The 24,197-nt window shown below is 36.9% G+C and overlaps 1 protein-coding gene across 1 annotated transcript in view; it reads left to right on the forward strand.

The window, feature by feature from the left end:
• Nucleotides 1–24,197, forward strand: part of LOC136280917 (fibrillin-1-like) — a 196,227-nt gene that overhangs the window by 21,296 nt on the left and 150,734 nt on the right. The window contains exon 10 of the mRNA XM_066166748.1: nt 12,198–12,317. Coding sequence (XP_066022845.1) covers nt 12,198–12,317 — 120 coding nt within the window. The remainder of the gene's footprint in view (nt 1–12,197; nt 12,318–24,197) is intronic.

Genomic DNA, 24,197 nt, shown 5'->3' on the forward strand with positions numbered 1-24,197 from the left:
AAAGTTTGTAAGCCCAGGAAGCAGTTTGATATTTTACGGAGTTTTTCAGCGAAATAAAGATCAGTCGAAGAATTGAGACGATAAAAATTTATCTCTATTGTGAGGGCTTAACTTTAAATACTTTTTCATCAACTTCCCATGTTTTTATGAAAATCCAAAGACAACAACGATTTGGTGTGGCTGGAAACGGGGACGAAGTGCTATTGCAATATTTTAGCCCCATGAACCTTTAGAGTACCAAAAAAGCAAGACCTAAGGAATTCAGACAATAGATTAATAAATTAATGAATGAAAATTTTGTTAATATTCTCTAAAATTTTCTTGAAGCAAAAAGCATGGGGGAATCCAGTCGAAATTTCCAAATGTCTTTCACTTTTATCGCGCAGCGAAGAATAACGGCTTAGAACGGCGCAAACAGTTAAGTAAATTGTATTTTGAATTGAAAATCCGAGATAAATGTTAGAAAAAAACAAAATATTTCGCGTCGTTTTCTGCGTTCAAGATGCCCTCTCCAATTCTTCCAAATCAAAGGCCTTCGATAAATTAAAAATCTGGAAACTTGTTCCGTTTTGGGCCAATATTCAGAACAGGAAATTGTTTCAGTTTTCTATAGGTTTACTAGGATGATAGTCGATAGATTTTTGACTAATCAGAGCACGAGTTGTGTCCAGTTTATGTTCTACAATGCACTTTCACCTCTTAGATCCGAAGAGACAAAAATAAGCGTCAACAGCTTCACTTCCGATCATTTTTCTGTACGGAAATTCAGAATTGAGTCGCCTTAAAAATTGTCGTATCTTTGGTTTTTTTGTTGCAGAAACTTATCAAGACCGGAAAACCAAACAACAGTACCGAACCCACCAACGAATTCAAAGCTACTGCAGTTTTACCTTATGTCAACGTTTTGTCTGAACAGCTTCGCCGTTGCCTACAACAACGAGGTGTACGCACTGTTTTCAAGTCGGAGACTACGCTAAGATCTCAGTTAGTACGACTATAAGACGCTGTCGACCCGGCTTAACAAGATGGCGTAGTTTACGCGATTCCCTGTGAATGCGGCAAGGTGTACATCGGAGAGACTGGAAGACCCATGCAAGACAGAATTGAGGAGCACGATCGAGACTTCCGACTCGCCCGTACCGAGACCTCCGCCGTTTCAGAGCATGCCCACAACACCGGACACAAGCCACTCTGGAACGAAGTTAAGTTTATTGATCGTGACCCTTATTGATACACGCGCAGGATCAGAGAGGCAATTCATATACGACTTCAGAGAAATTCCAGGATGTCCACGATCAAAAACACAACATCAGGAGAGCCTTGCGACAGCCGACCGCCGAGGGATCAAATCACTAAGTGAAACAGCAAGGATCGAAATGCACCAATCAGAGACGTTGTACTCTACGTCACACGTGACTAAATGGTGAGACAAACGAAAAGCTCAGCTTTTATTGTCCTAACTTGCTCCAAATTTGGAGGATGACTTGTCTGTTTTCTGGAACAGCTGTATTTAGCTGCATTTTAAAGGTGATCAAGTAAAAAATGAAGGCAAGATTTAAGTAAATGTCGATCTGCGTTTATTGTATTTTGGTAGAGGAATGTATTAGTGCAATCCAGAATACCGATTTCTAAAAAGGATATGCGCAATGAGTGCTCGAGACTGTTACGCATGCCCTAATAAGTGGAATTCGAATCAAGCTGTCGTGGTCTTATTCTCTCTATAATTTAAATTACTAATACAGCTGTGTTTTATAGATTATAAGTGACAACTAGAACCTTTCACACGGCCCCCAAACTAGTTCGTCAACTCATCCTGGTGAGAGCGAACTAGTAAGCGACGAACTAACAATGGCGATGGGAAACTTTCATGAACCTTTCATATATACTGAAAATTTTAGCATGTCTTCTTGCGGAAAAGTACTAGCAGTTTGAGCTCATTTGAAGAGCTGTAAACACAATATGTGCCATTGTTCCAACTGTTCTGTTATTTAAAAACAAAAAGAAGACGAAGAAGGAAAAAAAAAAAACCTTAAGGCCCCGAAAAAATCCGTCAATGCCCAGTGTTAAATATGTTATATTATAAGACGGCTCTGAGTCATTTAAGAAACGATTCGTTTGATAATCGTCGTTTTCTTATGCTCGAACGTTGAGTAAATCAGGAAAACCATGAACGAGTTTCTTTTCAATCCCAAGGGAAGATAAATCGTTGGTAGTAACAAAGGAAACTGATTTAGGTTGATTCATTCTCATATTCAGCTTTTTCGTTTGTGTAAATAGAAGCACATGGTAAATTTAAATTGTATTATTTGACGAAAATTGCACAGGTCAAAATTAATACCATACATTTATCTTGCATGAACCATTTTCGAAGGAGTTTCGCGGGGTGACTGAACGTCAGTGCGCAGTGAAAACAGATCGATCTAGTTTAAACTTAACGTATCAATGACTAATGATGAATGGAAAGAGAGTTTGCTTACAAGAAGGTACAGCAAAAACATAAAAAGGAGAATCGGCTGGAAATGGATCACTGTCCACGCTCAGTAAATCATTGTTCTACAGTTTAAGTAAATTTTGTAAAATCCTCACGATGTTTCCCATACAATTCTTATAACGAAATCTCGAGTCTATGTGGCACTAATCACTTACTTAGAAAGAAAAAAGGGGCATCTTATGTAGTAGTCTGATCATTGCCAGTGCAGGAGAGCTGGGATCTGGATTTCGCATGTCATGAACAAGGAGGAGGACGTGGGGAGGGGGGGGGGGGAAGGGGGGGGAAGAGAAGAGACGGAAGGGGATCTCCATGCGCAGTTGGAATTTTATGCTAATTTGCCACTATTAAGTGATTTAGGGTTGTTCAGGAAGAAAAGCGCTTGAAGTGTTTTTGAGATTAAAATTGATAAAAATAATAATATTGATAATCTAAATAATACAACAATAAAATTAAAACATTTTTCTTTTTAATACTTTCCATTATGTTATTTTTGTGTACATCAAGCTAGCAACTACAATAAATTCAAACAGTAGATGATGGTGCATTTTTTACAAACAACTATCTACTATTAAGACAATTAAGATCGAATGTCCCATCGTAACCTATATCATGTGATTGGTACCAGAGATAAATTATATTTTACTACCTGTGTCCACAGCAAATAATCATGATTAATCTTAGTGAAAAAAGCACACATGATCTTGCGTGCAATCCTGACTCAAGTACTTAAAATATTGGCTCGCAAGGAATTTAGCGGAACCGGATTGGTCTAATACGAAAGAAGTGGATTGCTCCAATACGAAATCTTCTCTAGTTTCTCCCACTTCTTGAATGCTCTAGCCGCTTCGTAAGTGCTTTTCAACAGAACTGAGCACGGTCAAAGCTTCCCTATTTATTTTATAATAAAGAATCCCTTCAATTCCTTACGCATTATTTTCAATTTTGAAAACAAAATTTATTCCCAAAGCAAACGACAGTCTCCTCAGCATGGCTCTCATAAAGCACGCTACAATAAACCAATCGGATCCTTAATATAATTGGTTGAACGAGACTAAAGCAGTCAAAAATGCAAACCATCAAAGTTCCCAATGTGCAATAGTTTTTAAACTGAAATAGTTCGGCAGGTAGAATCTAATACTTTTGTCTGAAGCTTTTAGGCTCTAATAAAGAATCTGAAAGTGAAACGTTCAATGAAATTCAGCCGAATTGTTGCTTATAAGGACACGCAAGTTTATCGTGAGCTATCGAGATAAATACTCGCAAAGAAATTCCATATCTACGCACGCCCATGTATTATTCTCTAAATCTGTTTACCACTAAGGGATTACTTTTAATTTTGGATCAAAAAAACTGAGTTGTGCGCGGTTCCAGATGTTGATTAGGTACATTTAATTGGTAAATTAGAGTTAAAGGCGTGATCACGGGAATAACATTTCACGCCGTGACTATGCTTGTGATGATAGCATGATCACAAATGAATAACATATGTGGCTTCGCCTCCTCTAGGAGGCAGTAGCCATACAAATTGCGATTAGAATTCACGGGTAGAAAGCGAGATCACAGACTAGTAATTAGATGTGATCACGGCCTGGGAAGCCTGTGATGATAGCGTGATCATAAAGGAAAACAAATTATGTGTCCTTGCCTCCTGTAGGAGGCAGTAGCCACACAAATTGTGATCAGAAATCACGAGTAGAAAGCGTGATAACAGACCGGTAATTAGCGGTCATTTTTTACGATGGCCCATAGAGGACATGTCGCATTGTGTTTTGTTTTGCTGTTGTTTTGTTGTTGTTACGTGATAAATGAGAAATTGTCGGGCGATAAATGAAAAATTATCGTGCGATAAATGAAATGTTATCACGTGATAAAGGATAAATTATCGCGCGATAAAAGAAAAATGTTTGCGCGACAAATAGGAAACTTGTAAGGTCGCGCGTATTGGGTTGTCGCGTACGTTGTTTCCGTGGACGATAATTGCTGCCACGGTCATTCTTTACGATGGCCCATAGAGGACATGCCGCATTTTGTTTTGTTTTGTTTGTTGTTATTGCTGTTGTTGTTAATCGCTCGATAAGTGAAACATTATCGCGTGATAAGTGATAAATTATCGCGCGATAAATGATAAATTATCGCGCAACAACTGGGATACTTGTTAAGAGATGGGCTGTCGCGCACGTTGTTTCCGTGGACGACAATGGCAGCCACGACCAATTTTTACGATGGCCCATAGAGGATATGCCGCATTTTGTTTTGTTTTGTTTTATTTTTTTTGTTGTTAATCGCGCGAAAAAATTAAACTATCGCGTGATAAATGAGAAATTATCGCACCATAAATGAAAAATTATCGCGCCATAAATGAAACATTATCAAGAGAAAAATAATAAATTATCGCGCGATAACTGATAAATGATCGCGCGATAAATGATAAATGATCGCGCGATAAATGAAAAATTATTGTGCGATAAGTATAGGAAATCGTATGAACCTGCTCGTGCATTTCGTGATTTATGGGCACGAGTGATGTTTTGAAAGTTCTCTGAGAGAACTTTGAGAACTTTCAAAACATCATGAGTGACCATAAATCACGAAATGCGCGAGCAGGTTCATACGATTTTTTATTTATTATATTCTCAAATTTGTGTTCAAATTTGGCGCTTTCCAGGTGTTTCCATGGCAACTTCTCCGTATTGCACTCTATAACCTCTATTGCACTCTATAACCTATTTATGCATTCATCATTGACCAATCAGAAATGCGATATTTTGTTGAGTATATAATAAATGAAAAATTATTGCGCGACAAATGGAAACTTCTTAGGTCGCACGTGATGGGCTGTCGCGCACGTTGTTTCCGTGGAGGACAATGGCAGCCACGGCCAATTTTTTTACGATGGCCCATAGAGGACATGCCGCATTTTGTTTTGTTTTGTTCTTCTTTGTTTTTTTGTTGTTAATCGCGCGAAAAAATCAAACTATCGCGTGATAAATGAGAAATTATCGCGCCATAAATGAAAAATTATAGCGCCATAAATGAAACATTATAATGTGATAAATGATAAATTATCGCGCGATAAATGAAAAATTATCGCGCAAAAAATGGAAACTTCTTAGGTCGCACGTGATGGGCTGTCGCGCGTGATGGGCTGTCATGGGCTGTCACGGGCTGTCACAGTTGAGGAGGTATGATTTTAGGCCACTATTTTTTTTTTCGAGAAAAAGATCATTGAGCAGTACTTTGCGATACTTCTTCGACACAGTTCTATGAATCAGTACAGTAAACATTGACTTTGCGAATCTAACAAGACACTTTTAGAGATGGCTGTCAGAGTTTAGGAACAACTAGGGATTATCCAATCTATCTGATTACATTGCAGGTTTATAAATTGCTAGATTAAGAAAGAACTTGCCAACTGTTGCAGCCATTGTCGTCTCGTCCACGAAAATAACGTGCGTGACAGCCGGTCTCGTGCGACCCAACAAGTTTCCCATTTATCTCGCGATTGTTTTTCATTTATGGCGCAATAATGTTCCATTAAACGCGCGATAATTTCCATTCATCGCGCCAAAATTTATCGTGCGATAATTTATTTGGCATTTCCTCTATGAGCCATTGTATTTTTTTGATACCTGCTAAATTTCAATTGATAAAGACGAAATGCTGTTAAATAGGCGTTCACTACTTTTAAGCATTTAAGAATTCGCTAGAACAAACTGTGACGTAATTAAGAACCCAACATGGCTAGTTCACACCAATAAAACTAAGGTTTATTACAGTGACCACAGAACGTACTGGAAATAGCCCCTATACATCATTTCATCTTTACAGTTGAGCTCTTCAATCCTTGGTTGACCTTTTATTTTATTTTGCTCAAAAATGTGTATCCGCTGTTAAGGACTAGTCAATATCCTTTACTACTGAAATGGCGTGAGTAATTCCACATGCTAACTTTTGATTTCGCCGATGTTGTTGTTTTTGTTGTTTTGTTCTTATTGTAACACTATTAACAAAATTAATTTGAAAGCTCTCTTGATGATGTTTCGATTTTCAGATATACTGTAAGCTAGGAAAAAAATCCACTTGCCAAATCATTCGTAAACTTGCTGTTTCCAGAGCTGAGAGACTTTGCCTAAATTTTATCGCACCTTACATTCCCATTCATCTTTCCAGAACGGCGAAGCATGAAAACAGCTTTATGTGCTAAAAACAAATGGTCTCAAAGCTAACCGAAGTAAATGCGTACAATGAACCTTTCAATTACGCTTTGTTGAATTTCCTGAGCATTTAACTCACCAGGAGATGTTTACCACGTGACAGTGAAAACACTAAAAAGGAGTAATGGGAAAATAAAGGAAGAAATAAGTAAGAAAACAGATAACTACAAAATTAGACAAAAATAATTCGCAAGCAATTTAGGTCTTACATCCCCCACAACGCTCATTGATATTCTTTTGATTCTCCCTCGTTCATTAAAAGTTAATCAGTTGCCGGTCAATTTTCTGCAGTCACGTTTCCCCCTTTAAGCTCTTTTGGGGATGGCTGATACCCCTCATATGATCTTCCTCCTTCCCTCCACCCGCCGCCGCCATACCCCCCCCCCCCTCTCTCTCTTTTTCAGATGATGAACAATGACAGGCCCCTAATTCTTTGGAAAATCTTGCATACCTTATGGAAAAGGCTTATAACAGAGCTCACGTAGACTTTTAGTGTGACAATACGGCTGTATAATTGTATGAATGAAACTATGAGAAAAAGTGTTCGAATTCATTAACGGTTTATTATAACCAAGGGAATAAACCGAAAAACATCTTGCTTTCTCTCGTTGTTTTCGATATTCATGTTTTCTCTTTCATGTACAGAAAAAGTCAGCAGTGATGGTCAAGATCCATATGAGGAAGTGGAATGGATCAACACTAATGCTCTTACAATCGTACTTGTAAGGGTGACCATGTTAGACCCTTTCAGCTATGCAAAGACATGAAGCGAGCTTAACCAAAACTAATACATCCCTCAACTACTCAGATAAGGAAAGATACACAGGAGACAGTCATGAAAAGAAACTTCTACCACGTTAACTTATATATAGAATGACATTTCCCACCGACGGATTCTCTGCAACTCCATTGGCAGAGCAGCCAACCGCATTAACTCGAATCTTATGGGGAAACTCGAGAAAACAACCAATTAAGTTTTTTTATCCTTCATCTAAAAGCATTATGAATGAAAGGGAGGATTCCCTGGCATCAAAGTTCTAATAGCCAATTTGTAAAGATTTTGCTGCATCAAAGCGTCCACGAGCGTCATGTAAGTTGCCGGTCACAAGTCGATCGATTTAAGACTTGCAATAATCCTCTTTTTCTCAGTTTACCTATCTTGTCATTGTAATCTAGAATGCGTACAGGGGAAGGTTCATAATAGGATGATAATTGTCATTATTTTATGATCAATATCAATTGTCATTGATTTATGATCAGATGCAAGAGGGCACCTTTTGTAGTCCAATCCTTCTTTGTGCTTATAGGTAAAAAACAAAAAGACAAACAAAAACAAAATCAAAACATGAAACCAACAAGGGAAGGGAGAAGAGGGGAGAGGAGGGGAGGGGATGTTCGCAGTAAAAGAATGATGGGAAAACCACTTTTATCCGGCATAGTATCTACAAAAAGTAATGGCCTCCGCTCGGCCTGAAACTAATGCTGCTATTGTAGACGCCAAGGGTAACAAGCGAAAAGAAAGTAAGCTCCCCATAGATCCTCATTACCGAATGTGTTGCAATTGTATTCTTGGCAAATGTATCCATATATGCATCATTTCAATCGTTCAAATTTTTAGGAAAAACCAATCCAATACTAATAATACGGAAAACGTTGCACTTTTTGTCTAACTTGTGGTGACGAAGCCCTGGAGAGAAGAACGAAGGATTTTACGAGAATAGGAACTTTTAAAATAAAAATTGTGAGCCATTATTACGGGTTGATTTAAGGTTCCTTAAGAAAAGACAGTGGACAGTTCAATAAACTATGAGTAATACTAGAGAACGTATGCAAATTTCAAGAACCCGTGTATCACAAAAAAAAGTCATGTTTGCAGCGCCATTAATTAATTTCAACTGCATTGTCGACCGGACTCATTAAAAGCTGTCAAGCTAAAAATATTTAGCAATAAATTTTAAGTATTTGGTATATCAATGTAAATTTACATCGCATTTCATCTGATCTGTTTGTCCTCATTGTCAACTTGAATTTCTATTGAAGCTGAAAGACCTTGAGCTTCGAACATATTGTTTGTGTTACATGTGTTTAACATCTGAAAATTATGGTCATTGGGGCTTTCGTGCAAGATGGAGCTGAATTTCTTTTCGTTAATTATCGACGCTTCAGTCAATCTTCCAAGGACTTTTCCCCTGAGAATGAAAAAAAACAAAACAAAACAAAACAAAAATAATGCTGAATATATGGATTGAAAACTTTAAGGTGTTGTTTCTCAGAAACTCGAGGGAGCTTGGCTTTTTATGTGACTGCATTATCGGAGTATGTTCACTTAATGTTCTTAAGAATTTGAATGTTATTGTCTTAAACGCACTTCATCGACTGTAATAATGAAGCAATTGAAGTTAATGTTATGGAAATTTGTTTGAAAAAATCCCAGAGTCTAATGTGTTGATGAATAGTTATGGAATCGTAGCCCCTCAAAACCAAAGTGTTTCTAAGTGGCATAAAGGAAGACATTGACAAAAGGTGCTCATTCGCAGACTTGAAAGAGGATACCCACGTATGTTATTTGCATCAATAACTTTGCAAGGGGCAGGACTGTCATCTGTTAACTTTGTTGACACCCATTTTCAATATCAAAAGGGCGGTTTCTATTATTTAATCCATTGTTAAATGCAGGTGGTCGACTTCATCGATGACTTACTTGACGTTTGGTAAAGGTGAGTGGCAAACTGCGAATCATTTCCTATCCCTATATTCATTCTTTAGCCCGAGCTATCTTATCTCCATCACTCTTTCTTTCTATTTCGCTGATTCACAACAGTGGATGCAGTGAGCTTATAAAGTTTCGTTTTAAAAAATCTAAAATCCTGAACTCTCAACTAACATGAATTTAAAGGAAGGAACCTCAGTCTTATAAACTTCTTTTGTAGATATTAATAGTATTTAATAAAGGCGTGTTATTATGACGAACCATATCGGAAATTTGCAGTTGTTGCAAAAAAACTAAGAACTGCTACGATGAAGAATTGCTTCATTCAAAACCACTTCAATCCTAACGCTCAGCTCATATTTACATAGACGGATAATAAATTCTGTCAAAAACATTTCGTTGTTATGTTCAGACGGGAATTCGATAATTTGCATGGAAAAAAATTGGCCGCTCTTACCCAGCTTAAGCGAAGTTATTTTTATAGAAGAACAATGCTGGCATTTGGAATAGACCAATATGTACTGGTTTTAAACATCTGTCTATAAAAACAGGGTAGCCCGTCTTCTTATAATTTAACCATTGGGTGGGATTGAAAAATTAAAACCTTTGACGCAAAATCCTTTTAAAACTTGCCAAAAGAACAAATAGCTTAATTGAGATGATCCTTAACAAAACCTTTGCACAGAAGCTTCGTGCAATATTCCAATTTTGTGTTTTTCCATTATCAATCTCCTAGCAAGGATTTCTTAGACTGAAATTTATTCAAATATATATATTCAATACTTTTTCAACAACAGGAAAATGATGAGTGTGGACTATACTCGACACGAGAAAAGAAAATTAATGAATTAAAACGATGAACAGATAAATGAGTTGTTTTCAGAAAACAAATGACGGAAATAAAGCGGTGATTATATGCACCAAAGCTAAGCAATTCAAACAACTTATATTGGCTTGCAAAATTTAAAAAAATATTTCATCATACGTTTGTACCTTGAGAAAACTTTCGAAAACGAATACAAATCTGCTCATTGACGCCAAAAAAGAATGGCTTTTCTCAGCTTAAATTTGCATGAATTCCCTCAGTTCACGATAGTCGTTCGAAGAAAAGAGCCGCAGGGGAGCTCTTCAGTTATACATTTCTTTTATAAACAAAGTGCAAAAACAAATTATAAAAAAGCGCTAGAAGACCATCCCCGGTCAAATTTTTTGAGGTATTATGGTTCCCTATAAGAGCATTTAAATTGTGTTCATCACACTGATGACAGCTACATCAAAAAATGCAAACACCAATTAATTCCTCCTGTAGTAGGAATTTCACAGAGTGTTTGATGAGCTCGTCTTTTCTATCCATATGATAGACTGATTTAAAATCGTACGAGCTTCTTGAATCACCAAATTCATGTGAAACACGAAATATTTTCCGTGAAGGCTCTGCACCTCAGAAACTCCCAAACTCTCAAATAAAGATGGTTTTATGTTATTGTTTAATTGTAGAAAACGGCGAAGCAATTTACAAAGTTTTTCATCACATTTAACGAATCATCGTTCTTCTCACGGATTGCTTTGTTTGACTCATCTTTTTAACGCATTTGCTACCATAGTTTGCTGAGATCCGAGAATTTATGCTAAGAGCTTTGTTCTTAGAACTTTTTATTCGAAATTTATTTTTTTTGCGACGAAAAAGTATGCCTTATAATGAATTGCTCCGCGTTCGCCCCATATCTAGTTCGCCCCTTCGAGTTCGCCCCTACCTTATGCCGTGTTCGCCCCCACACTTTTCGAGTTCGACCCCATCAAGTCGAGTTCGCCCCTTGATTGAGTGATATCCAGATGGGTTGATTTGTGACGAAGGCACTAGCAGAATGTGCCAAATGTCACGTCAGCGACGACCATTTTGAATTTCGGCAATTGCAATACTCTGCGCGGGATCTGGGAATACCAGAAAAAACTGCATACACTGAACTTGTGATAAAGAGAACCACACTTAATCAAAACAACATTGCTTAACTTATTATTCAGACTGGAAAAGATGCAAACCAACCTCGGTTTATCTAACGAACACGAAATGTTCGGTAAATAAACTTGGTTCTAACTTGTTTGCAATGTTCGATGGCAACTAATTTAGATATGACTCAATCTGGGGGCGAACTCGACTTGGTGGGGTCGAACTCGAAAAGTGTGGGGGCGAACACGGTATAAGGTAGGGGCGAACTCGATAGGGGGCGAAATCGGCGGATACCCTTATAATCGTATTTCAATTTGTCAATTTTAGAGCGAGAGCGCGCAATGGTGTTTCCGGACTACTACTTCTTTGCTGAAAGATATTTGGTAAACCACACCATTGAAAAGAAACGTGTCAATAACTTGGATGACTGTGAGCTAATGTGCTACCTGAACGACGACTGAAACGATTTTTTTATTTACCTTGAATTTTCGACGCCTTTCTATGGCAAAATAAGAGCAGTTCATATGTATGTCAAATGCTTAATATAGTAACTGCAAGGAGAGCTCGGAAATAATAGCTTTATTGAAAGTTACCACCAGAGAACACTAAAAGCAGGAAGCCTTCAAAATAGGTGAGACAGTAACTCGACTAAAAGTTATTACGTGATAGCTAGAGATAACTCGTTTTCACTAGGTACAACAATCTCGCGTTCTCCGCAATCCGCCAAAAAGTTAAAAACAGCCATGGCTTGTACTCTTAAACACGGTAATGGCTTATGCACGGCAATTTTTGCATCATTTTGAAATCCCAATTTTTTCATCTGTGATTTCATAGACGTTGACGAGTGTAAAGGAAACCACTCTTGTCACGAGAATGCAAACTGCACCGACACCATTGGATCACATGTATGCTACTGTCAGCCTGGATATACTGGAAATGGACAAAACTGCACGGGTGAATTTTATGTATTTCGTTCAGTATAAAAGTGCACCTTAGCGGACCGGAAAAGAGCAACATCTACTCCATGGTATTCAACATTGCTAGGAAATAAGATCCTTAGTGAGTTGTTTTACACAGCCTTCAATCATGTTACGGGTTCCTTAAATTGTGTTTCATTGTTGTATATGAATATCTTCGATGCTTTTTTTTGTATGCTTTTGGATCTTACAATAATTACAGACGGCGGCGTGAGACGAAATCACATGTCTTACATTGAACCTAAGAGCTAGAAGGCGCAGAACTTCGTAAATGTGTTAAAACCAAAATAAAGATAAAAAGAAAAATTCAATACATGTATATTTTGAAACAAAACGTTGGTGATCGGTGACGTAATTTTTGTTGACTACCCGTTGAAATATTACGAACTCTTGTAATCAAAATAAATAAAAAAAAAACATAAAAAAAATAAAAAAAAATTTTATGTAATTAATAAGCATGTTCCATAATAAGAGCCTGAAAATATTTTATTCATTGCATCTTACTATCAGTATGGCTGACTTTTTATCGTTTCAGGTTGTCGTTGATCTCAGATTTTTTTTTGTACAAAATCTTTTTTTTTGTGTGTGTGGTTAACAAAAATTGGCGTTGAAAGACTGTTAAAGTTTCATTTATTTGTATTGGCAATTGCTATATTTCTTATTTTCAATCTTCCCGACTCGTACTTCGCATGGGCGAGGGATGACGTATCTATCCCCTCTAAACTTGTCCCAAGTCGACGTTCAAAATTCGCGGGTGTAAGCTTTTGGTAGTAAACAAAAGTGTATTTCCAGACTTTGCAATCCATAACAAAATGCAATTATTTCAACTAAGGTGATAATCTTGCTTCATAATTAGGACCTGAAACTATTTTCATGATACAACTATTTGAATCGATAAATAACCCAGTTTAATTCCATGTTTTCGAAGTAACATTCTGGTAATTTCATAATAAACATTGGCGTTAAAAGGTTACAGAAGATTGCTGTGACACTGATATTATTTCCTTTAGCTTGCAATGACATTTATTGCAGCTTGATCTTGACGTAGTATGTACATTATCTTTCAGATATTGACGAATGCAGTGAGGCTCATCCTTTGAAAGTGAAAGAATGTCATCCGAATGCCTATTGCATTAATACTCAGGGCTCATACAACTGCTCTTGTAGTACCACATTCATTGGGAATGGTTTTGAATGCAAAGGTACTTTTGGTTTCTTAAAAACTTCTTAACTGGATAGTTTTAATTTTAAAGGAACCTTTATTTTCTGTCATGCCTTTTTTCTATTTAGGGTTGGGATTAAATTGACTTTCAATTCATTCCGGTCATATTTTCAAATGTGTCATGATTACTTAAATTACGTTAGCTGTATGTTTAACTCGCCACTTTGCTAATACTGCGTGCAAATGAATGTGACTTGCCAACCCAGTACCAGGTGTCTCAGCGAGATTAAAAAAAAGGGTTAAATGCTTTTAAGTTGTACGTTTGTAATCTTTGTCCCTTTCCGTGATGAGCCCCTGATGGGCCGTGGAGATCTTTGATCTGTGTGGCATGGGAATATAAAAATGACCATAGACATCTCAAATGGAACACAATTTAAAAGAAAATATTTTATTCAGAATTCGTGTTTAGCCGAAGGTATTTGGTAAGTTCGTGCAGAACTCCGAAAAAATTGTCATTCAATGTTTCCTTGCACCTTCCACTCCATTCTGATCAAGGTAGTCCGTTTGCAACCCAAATGAAAATTAAATATGCCGAAGAATACTCAATTCGGCAAGTAGTCGAGATCTTCAAAGACTAAAATGCGACAGAATTAGCTTTGGGATAACGAAAAATGCAATTTCAAAAGCGATAAGGGCACTGGCTGGAAAACAGAACTTGTAAACTTCAAGTGTTGCTTTGCGAGATTTGGGCCATTATATGGACCAGTACCTACTATTCAAGTGTTGATATGTGCTTAAGGCATTGTTCATTTGAAAATTTTCTTTCTTTCAATTACTCAACTTTCAAAATTTTTATCGCAACGCTACACGATGATATGGCGGTCAAGTCATGTAAACAACGATTCCAGGAAAGTGAACTATCCGAAGAAATGTAAATACGAGAAATTCGTTAGTTTTTGTTTCTGAACGGTCGATTTTAGCATCTCTTCGAACATAGAGATATCTCTCAATATTTTTACCTTACTTTTAATAGATAGCTTCTGGTAACATGCGTCTATCTGGTAACACCAAAAATACACTGTTAAGAAAGAAGGGACTCTAATTAAGATCCTGCTTTCCTTAAAACTAATAAAATTTTTCTTACCAACTATTTAGTATATAGCTTTTGACTTGGAAAAAAGAAAAATTTACTCAAGCGGAAGTCGTCAATCAACATCCGGCGATGCGTGCATTCAACTATCCATTTACCGACTCAAACCCGCGGTAAAACTATGCAATCGGTGAACTGCACCACTGTCACGTATACCATAAAGAATACATTTATTTTCAGGAAAAATGATTTCATTTGCAGCCTTAAAAAAGACCGGTATCAATGTTGAAGTGAAACAACTTGATGAAAAAATATTTGTGAGACTTTCAAGACAATTGGAAATGGTCAACTGGAAAGCATACAGAAAAGACAGAAATTTGCTGCAAAATAATCCAAACTCGCACGGCTATCTGGGAAAAAATCCCAATGTTTCGGAATGCACTACTCATAATATATTTTAGTCCACACTTTCGCTTTTGTCATCAAATCTTCGCCTCCTGAGAGCCTTATGGATGAACTTCACGAGCCTTTTGAACATGCAATATTACATATAATCAGAAATACTGCTTCTAACAAGAACCGCTCGACTGTTTACATTTGATGGTACTTAGTGGTAACTGATTTTTAATCTGCTCGTGTAATAGCGAGGAAACTTACTGATGAAAACTGCTGAACTAGCTGTGACAAGATTTAATATTTCGGTAGTTGTTGTGAATTCATGGAATGCGATAATCTATAAGTTTTTTCGCGGTATTCTGCTAAGGATGCATGAGAGATCTACCAATGGCGTTATTCACTTAGCGATTGAAGCTTTGTATATGTCATGGTAAATTGTAAAGGCTCTTTACTTAAGGCCGCAAAGGTTACCAACTGGTAAGTCAAAAACCACTTCATTACAAAATTTATTAAGGAAACATTTTATCGAGGTCACTGACAGCTTTTACCATGTCACTGGCAGCTTTTCAATGCGAGTTTTAACGGTTTCTTATATTAGATGTGGGATTGAATGAATTCTTGTTTGTTTACCTCGTCCACAATCTTTAAAAATAACTTAAAACTGTGTATTCGCTTTTCTTCACAGCTTTTAAATACTTGTAGTTAAATTTACTCCTCAGACACCTCATTGGCCTTTGTCGCTTTCATGCGCTCGAATTTTCGAAAAAAGGAAGAGAGCAGTCGCGGTACATGCGTGACATTTTTGCTCTTCCTAATGCGCATAATCTAGTGTTGGCTCGTAGGCATTAGCGCTGTATGATGCCTCGCTCTGATCTCGCTCTTAGGCAATCAGAGCGTGCGTTATATCGGCAACAAATTAAAGCCATACTAGGAATAGTTATTATCATTCTCGTGAAATGCAAAGTCTACTGCTATTGATAAACTGCTGGTATTATATGAATATAGACAAAATATATTTTATCATTGATTCCAATGACTATAATGCTCCTAAAAGTATCATTTTTCTTTGTAGCTGATCCTTGCCATCATTACTCAAACCTGAGTGAAGCCAATCGAAACACAGAAACCGAAACAAAAGAAGTGTTGTGTGTCAGCCAACTCCGTAAGGGATGGTATCGCTTTGTAGGAGCTGCAGGAACAAGAATGCCAACAGAGCGTGTGCAAGCATTCGGGTGTGGTACTAACTAGCCAGGCTGGTTGACGACTACTCATCCTACAGTGGAAGATGGCGAAGTTCGCGGGGTGGTGTGTTTTAGTGATCGCTCTACTAGTTGCCAATACTCTAAAAAAAAATTGTAAAAAAATGTGCATCCTACTTCATCTACAATTTTTTCAGCCACCAAATTGTGATTCGCGCTATTGTGGCACGGACTGAGTGTCGAGCAAAAAATTCAAGAAATAAGAGGACTTATTGATCTTCAGGTACACGTGCTTCAGGGATTTTGTTTCTATGGATTTTATACGATGATGATGTCCTGTTAACTTGCGAAAAACAAATGCATTGAATTTCACATTTTACAAATCATCTCTTTAGTAAGAATAATCACAAATAATCAATTGCTGCTTAAAGAACTAATAACAAACAAAAAATAAATTAATAGAAAAGGAAAATGCTTAAATAGTGAAATCCTAGACAAGCAGGAACATCAGTCTGCATGATGACTGGCAAAACATGGCGAAACTGTGTTCCCAAAACGCTAAAAACTGACATACAGGACGCAGTGTATAGCACGGTTTGATAATTTTCGCTTCAGTTTATTTCAAAAATTAGATGCCGCTTTTTGTTAGTGCTAATGATGTGTTCTGTCTGATAGTTGCTTTAAAACAAAGCAACACGGTTATGTAAGGACTAGTGTGGGTAAATGCTATCTATTGTGAGGCAGTAAGGTATGGCATGGAAGTTGAACTGTTTTTATCGCAGTTTCACACTAAAATGAAAATTTTCCAGGTCGAAAAGTTTTGAAAGAAATATATTACTCTTGTTCCAATCCTTTGAAACCATTAGTTATGGCATGGATAAGAAATCCCAAATGCCAGTGTTAAGGATTTTGGGTTTAGTTTAGCGTGAGGTTTAGAATATAGGAATGAAGTTGCGCACGATTCCCCAGTCAAGTATTTATCTTCTGTGCCCGTGAGGAAATTTAAACGCATAGAAAATGAGATAAATAGTTATAAACACTGGTCATTCAATTCACGCATGGGCCTGGATTTCTTTTCTTTTCTTTTTTTTTTTTTTCAGGTCCTATTTCCAACTACTAGTTCAGTAGTGTTTTTAGCTGCGAGGATCTCTTAATTTCGTTTGTTCGCCGCAGTGCAGATACATGAATTTCATGTCTAAAATCATCACTTATAAAAATTATTTCTTTATAAACCTAAAAAAAATTAACGTAAATCAAAGATGGTCTACTCAGAGGAAACTGAGATAGGTTAAGACATTTTTGTCGGTCAGCTTTTTAAGCGGTACATGTGTTAAAAGAGGAGAATCGTGCAATCAATCATTACGTTTTAGAGAAATTGTGCAGCTTTTTTATATGTTTATCTTACCTGGAGCAATCTCAACTGAGTGTCGTAAAATTAACATTGGATGAAATGCAGTGTATGTGATGTACCAAAGATCTGATCGCGGAAAAACTATGATAAAATTCCAGCAGATGCATAAACCAAGCCGGGTGCAGTGACTTTCAAACGCCTGAAAACGGATCAGTTCGCTATGAATGCCTTTATAACTAGTTCACTATTGATATGTAAGGTCTTCAATATTGACATACGCAAGTAATATTGGCTTTATAAAGTAAACTTAGAACCAAACTCATTATGTTCAAATTTTCCAAGGGTTTGGTAATGCAGTAAAAGGTCAATTTTTTACCTATCAGAGTGCCTGTAGTATCTAGGTTATTTTGCAATGACGTCACGATTTAACCATGAAATGGCATTTCAGTTTTGCTCTCACAAGATGTTGTGGCAAACGTGTCAATAACACCTTGGAAATCTGGGGGAGGGTGAGAATAGTCCAAGAGTGCTTTGGGTGGATCGATCGAGTTCCTAAACTGAAATGAAAAACGTTCAAGTTAGCGCGCTTTGTGATGAAGAACTAAAGGACATAGTAGATGTTTTAATGACTTAGAACCGAGATTGGTTTAAAGGCTCGAAATAGCCAATAATGACCCCACAAAACATAGGAAATTAACTTTTTCGAAGACCAAAATGTCCGCCTCGTCGGATTGTAAAACTAAATAAAATGTGATCTTCATGTTAAAGGGAAAAAACAACGAAAACTCATGCCTTTCAAAGGAGTCTTTACCAGGTTAGATCTCTTTAATGGAGTCAGGCGCCTCTTGTCGGGTCGAGGCGTTGATTTTTAGCTCATTCACGCTGAAATGAAAATGAATTTGTGGTGGAGCAGATGTTGACGGAAGTTGTCGACCGTGAACGGAAGTAGTCACGCATGCTACCCCTCCCCACTAAGTGAAAGTCAAAATTAATTTCGATGAAGCTCAGAAACTAACGTGGAAAGAATTAAAATGTTTATATGGTTTAATAAAGATAATAACCCCAAATCACATTTCCGAACTTCTGAAAATGCAACTTGAATCGAGAAGCCGAAATGTTTACACCTAAGGGACCCGTAGTGGGTTCTTTTCAACACACGCTGTGACCACGCAATGGAGCATCATTGTACTTTTCCTCGTGGACTCTGTAACATGCAGTCCACATATCGATCATAGCGGCCAAGATAGTCTCACTACAATTTTTTTTTTCCAGCTCCAATATTTCAGTCCGGATTCGAGGCTCACTCGAACAAAAACAGAAATACCAATCCGGTTAGTACAAAATGCAGACTGCAGACCAGGTACAACATGCAGACTGCAGACTGAGAAGTTTATACTGTTTTCAACCTTTTTTCCAATTCTCATCACGACAAACGCACAAGTTTTCTTATCACACAACTGCCCAAAGATAAGAGGGAATTTATTCCATAAGTCTTGAAAGCTCACATAAACCGAATTCAACTGTAGCTATGTTCAACGTCCAAGAAATCGATAAAACTTAAACCATAACATGAATGAGCCCTTTGATCGGTTAATATTTTCTCCGGCTATACACCAAACGGGAGAACACAGTCAAAAAAATATAAACCAGAAATATCCTGAATTAATTCGACGAATTTACCAGCTCCCAGTTGGCTTGTTAGCTCAATTGGTAGAGCGCTGCACCGGTATCGCAGAGGTCATGAGTTCAAATCCAGTACGGGCCAAAATTTTTTCAGGTCCTATTTACAACTACTAGTTTCAGTAGTGTTCTTAGCTACGAGGATCTCTTAGTTTCATAATTTAACGAAGCTTAACCAAAAGTTCCAGAATAGAGTGATTAGAGGATTAAGGTCCTCATCGTCAGGCGAGTGTGTGACAAATAAAGTAATCTACGATGTCACGTATCTGTATAACTGTTAGAGGTGATTGGAGAGATGCGCCCCCTTTGATTGGTCGAGGATTGCGTCTAACCTCGCTATAATCGACTCGCGCGAGATGATTATAGCAGAGACTGGCTGCCTCGCGTTTTGGTTATGTTTCCGCGAAAGTGATAAACGTAGTAAAGAAAATTAAATTGCGAAGAGCACAAAAAATGCTTCTGAGTTCGGCGGAACTTTTTCAAAAGAGAGATTTTATTTTTTTGCCGATTCAGTGATCACAACAATTATAACAAAATATGCGCAATGCTCCCTTTGTTTGCAGAATTTATAACAGAATTCGAAAGCTCCATCGCAATTATACTGCAAAAATTATTCGCCTCAAGCTCAGTAATATTCACCTCGCCGTACGCCAATAATAACCGTTTTTATGCTAGAGACGTTAAAGTTGTCTAAGACGTTAAAGTCGTCTCGAGACGACTTTAACGTCTTAGACAACTTTAACGTCTCTAGCATAAAAACGGCCAATTGCTAAGTAGAAGAAGAAGTGGGAAATCCACGAAGAACCGATTCTTTTGGTAAATAATTTCAAAGAAATCCATTGTTTGGCCAACCAGAAAACAAAACAAAACAAAACAAAACAAAAAAATGGCTCCTCCTTAAAGCAAAAATAACAATTAATGCACAGCTTAAGCAATCAAGACCTAGATTGTTCTTGTTACCATTAATTTTTTGTATTTTTTAGCTTTGCTTGTTTTCATATTATTTGGTTTTGTATTGTGTTTCATGTTATTTAATTTCGCATTATTTAAAAATGTTTTTATCTGTTTTTTTTTGCTGTTATTTTTAGTTATTTATTTATTTTTCGCTTAAGGGTCAGGATGAAATTTATTTGAACCCCCCTGTAACAGCGAGAGCGTTATCTTTTCAACTCAGAGTTCTTACTTTCACAGCTAACACACAGCAGCAGGTTGAAACAAAAAACGTAGTAAATAAAAGCTAAGTTAACTAAGATTAATAAATTACAAACAAAAATGAATACAAAACGAAACAGAAAAATACCTGCCTTCCTAACGCGTATTATGTAATTGTAATAGCAAACGATTTTAAGTTGAAGAAAACAGAGAACTGCGCCAAGCGCGACTTTCGGTAAACTGAATAAGAAGGGGGGGTGGATTTCTAAATAAAATGCGGTGCTGCGTCGGTGGGAGAGTGCAAAAAAGTAATTTAGTTTTATCAACCGAGTTGATAATGTAAATTGGCTACCATAAAGAGTTTAAAAGCTTGACGTTTCGAGCGCTAGCCCTTCATCAGGGCTCCGACGAAGTGCTAACGCTCGAAAAGTCACTTTTAAACTCTTAACGGTGGCCATTTTAGGTAAACTGACTTAGAAAAATGATTATGCACAAAAAATAGAAGACGACTGCGTAATTACGAGCGGTAAGAAAAATATCCAAGTAAGACAAATAAGGTGTAACTAAAGAAGGAAAATGATGAGAAATATAACAAAAAATACTCATAAGGAGGTATGTAAAATAAAAGAAATAAATTAATATACAAATACAAAATTACACAAAAGTAATTAGGAAGCAATTTAGATCTTACTTCACACATAAGGTTTTAATATTCTAATGATCCTCCCGCACTTCATCAAAAGTTAATCAGTTGCCAGTCAATATTCTTAGTCATGCCTTCCCCTTTAGACTCTGTTGGTGATGACTAATACCCCTCCATTCCCTCGTGTGCCCCCCCCCCCCCCCAGAATCCTCCTTTCCCTCTCCCCTTCCCCTCCCGCCCTTCCAAGTGATCAACAATGACAGACCCCTAATTCTTAAAAAAAAATCTAAAAGGCTTATAACAGTGCTCAGAGATATTTTGTGTGACAATACGGCGGTATGATCGTATGAATGAAACTGTGAGGAAAAGTGTCCGGATTCATTTACGGTTTATTATGACCAAGGTGATAAACCGAAAAACATCTTGCTTTTTCTCGTCTTCTTCAACATTCATGTTTTCTCTTTCATGGTAAAGAAGAAGTCATTGATGATGCTCAAGATCCATTTGAAAAAGTGGACTGTATTAACACTTATGGCTCTTACAATCGTACCTGTAAAGGTGACTATGTTAGACCCTTTCAGCCATGCAAGGACGTGAATGCGAACTTAACCAAAACTAATATCTCCCCCTTAACTGCTCAGGTAAGCAGAGATACACAGGAGACAGTCATGAAAAGAAACTTCTATCATGTTAACTTATATATAGACTCAACTGGCAGAGTATCCAACTGCAAAATAGTAAATAGTAGTAATAGTAAACTGTCATTTTAATACTTCCCGCACTACTACTCAAGTTCCCCAGACTTGCACTCTTGAATATGTCAGGAATGTTTATCATCAGTTTTCTCGAATATCATCCGAAAATGAAATCGATGTAATTAAAAATTGCGAAATAGTTTTAAACTTGGTTTTACTTAATACGGGCGTGGTATTTTCCTTATAACTTATGGAGCCTTAACAATCATTGCTTTCCCAGAGAACTCTAACAACTAAGGAATAATGATGACAATGATTTGCAATTATCGGTCAATCTTTTAGTCGACCCATGTGTAAATTACAAAGTCCTAAGTAATGAGGACAGAAGGAGCACTTACGTCACAGTCTTCAATGAAATTTTTTGTGAGAATGGATTCTGAGGGTAGGTTCTAATTTATGATCTTCGGATCAAAAACCAAATATTTAAAAAACGGGTGCAAGAGGGCGCCTTTTTGTAGTCTCAAAAGGGGTTGATTCTAATTTACGATCTTCGAATCAAAAACCAAATACTTAAAAAACGGATGCAAGAGGGCACTTTTTGTAGTCCCGATCCTTATCAGTGCTGATAGGTTAAAACGAGAGAAAAACAGAAAACAAAACAAAAACAAAAACGAAACAAAAACAAAGGCAAAACAAAAAAAATAATATGAAATAAATAAAACATAAAACCATAAAGGAGAGGAAGAGGAGGGGAGGGGAGGGGGTGTTCGCAGGAAAGAATGATGGGAAAACCATTGTTATCCATAGTATCTAAGAAAAAGTAATGGCCTCCTCTCGGCCTAAATCTAATTCTGCTATTGTAGTGTTTAGGGGCACTTTTAAAGAATGTTAGCTCGCTGGAGTTGCTCAATGCCGGATGTGTTGCAATTTTATATATTAAGTGTACATGATTTCAATATTCTAAATGTAAGAAAAAAATCTACCTTTTTAACCACGTGTCGTCTTTGAAATCTTCTGTTATCTTCCAAGCTAGTTTCTTTTTAGAAAAATTTGACCGAGAGAGAAAGATACATTAGCGATGTTTAGAGTTCGAGTGGTTACGAAAAATTGACGTTTTTGCTCAGGAAAAAACACCCAACAAAGCACATAGAGACTAGCTAAAAGTTGGAAGTCTTGGGATTTCAACGCCGCCATGACAAAATTACTGAAAAGTTGAAACCGGATGCCTTGGAAAACTTTTCTCCAAGTTCACGTAACAGTTTGTGTGTGAGATGGGATGGAATTACAAACGTAATAACCTTCGAGTACTGTTTACTGCCATGAAGCCAATGCAAACTGAGAAAGAGTGCAAATACTCAAATATTCCTCTATTTAAACAGGTTTAGGAAGATAAATCAGAAAACGAATGAGACAACACGGACTGAAGACCAATTTCATTTCAAATTTTAGCTTGTGTGGATTGTTTCAAACGAATTGGAGTAGAGCTTTAAGATGCTAAATATAAATGTTAGTTATGTTGACAACTGCAGCCTGTACTAATAAATATTAACCACATCAATATACTTCGGTCTGAATTGTTTTAACTTTTCCTCTACTTTGTTAAGGAAATTTCATTATGAACTTATAATTACGGTTCATCCTAACACCCTACTATATAAAGCTTGCATGTATACTCTGCCTATGTAGGCTGGTTAAATTACGCAGAACCTACAATTTTTCTTTTATTTTTATTCTTATTTGTTTATTTTTTTTATTATTTGTGTTTGTTTTCAAGACAAATCATTAAAAGTAAAGGTATAATGAAACTCTTGCGCTTAGAAAATTAAATGGAGGCAGTGCATAATTCAAGGTACCAATAAAATATATGTGTTGTTTCTCCGCCTTGATGTTTTACAAGCCTGCTGCTCAAAGTTCCCTCATTATTTTAAGACCATGAGTACTGTAATGTTTCCGTCTTGGCTAAAAAGTCGTTTTCCATCAGCGTTAGTAGCATTGCTATGGCAAGCAGCGTTTGACTTCCCGAACCGATAATTTCATGAATTCTTGAGTAAAAACAAGACAAATCATAATTTACCCTTTGTTAAGTATAAGATGCAAGATTTAGGATGAAGACAATAGCATACAAAATGTTTCGCAAGGTACATCTTGCAAGCTTCACCACAATACTCAGCATTTCCTTGATAATTATTTCCATATATTTCCTATGCATGTGCTTACTTCGTTCTAAGGCGCCACTGAAACACAGTCAACCAATTCAAGATGAATCTTAACGATTGGAAAATAACTCCAAATGAACTTTATTCCAACATGAACCTGCCTATCACGAAAAAGAAAAATAGTCATATTTGCAGCGCCGTCAATCTATTTCAACTTCACTATCGATGACTGATTAAAAACTTTCAAGCTCAGATATATTTAGCTATACATTCGCTGTATTTGGCACATCAATGTAAATTTGCATCGCATTTTGTTTAATCTGTTTGTCCTTA

Source organism: Pocillopora verrucosa, chromosome 5 (assembly GCF_036669915.1).
Source record: "Pocillopora verrucosa isolate sample1 chromosome 5, ASM3666991v2, whole genome shotgun sequence".
NCBI lineage: Eukaryota > Metazoa > Cnidaria > Anthozoa > Scleractinia > Pocilloporidae > Pocillopora > Pocillopora verrucosa.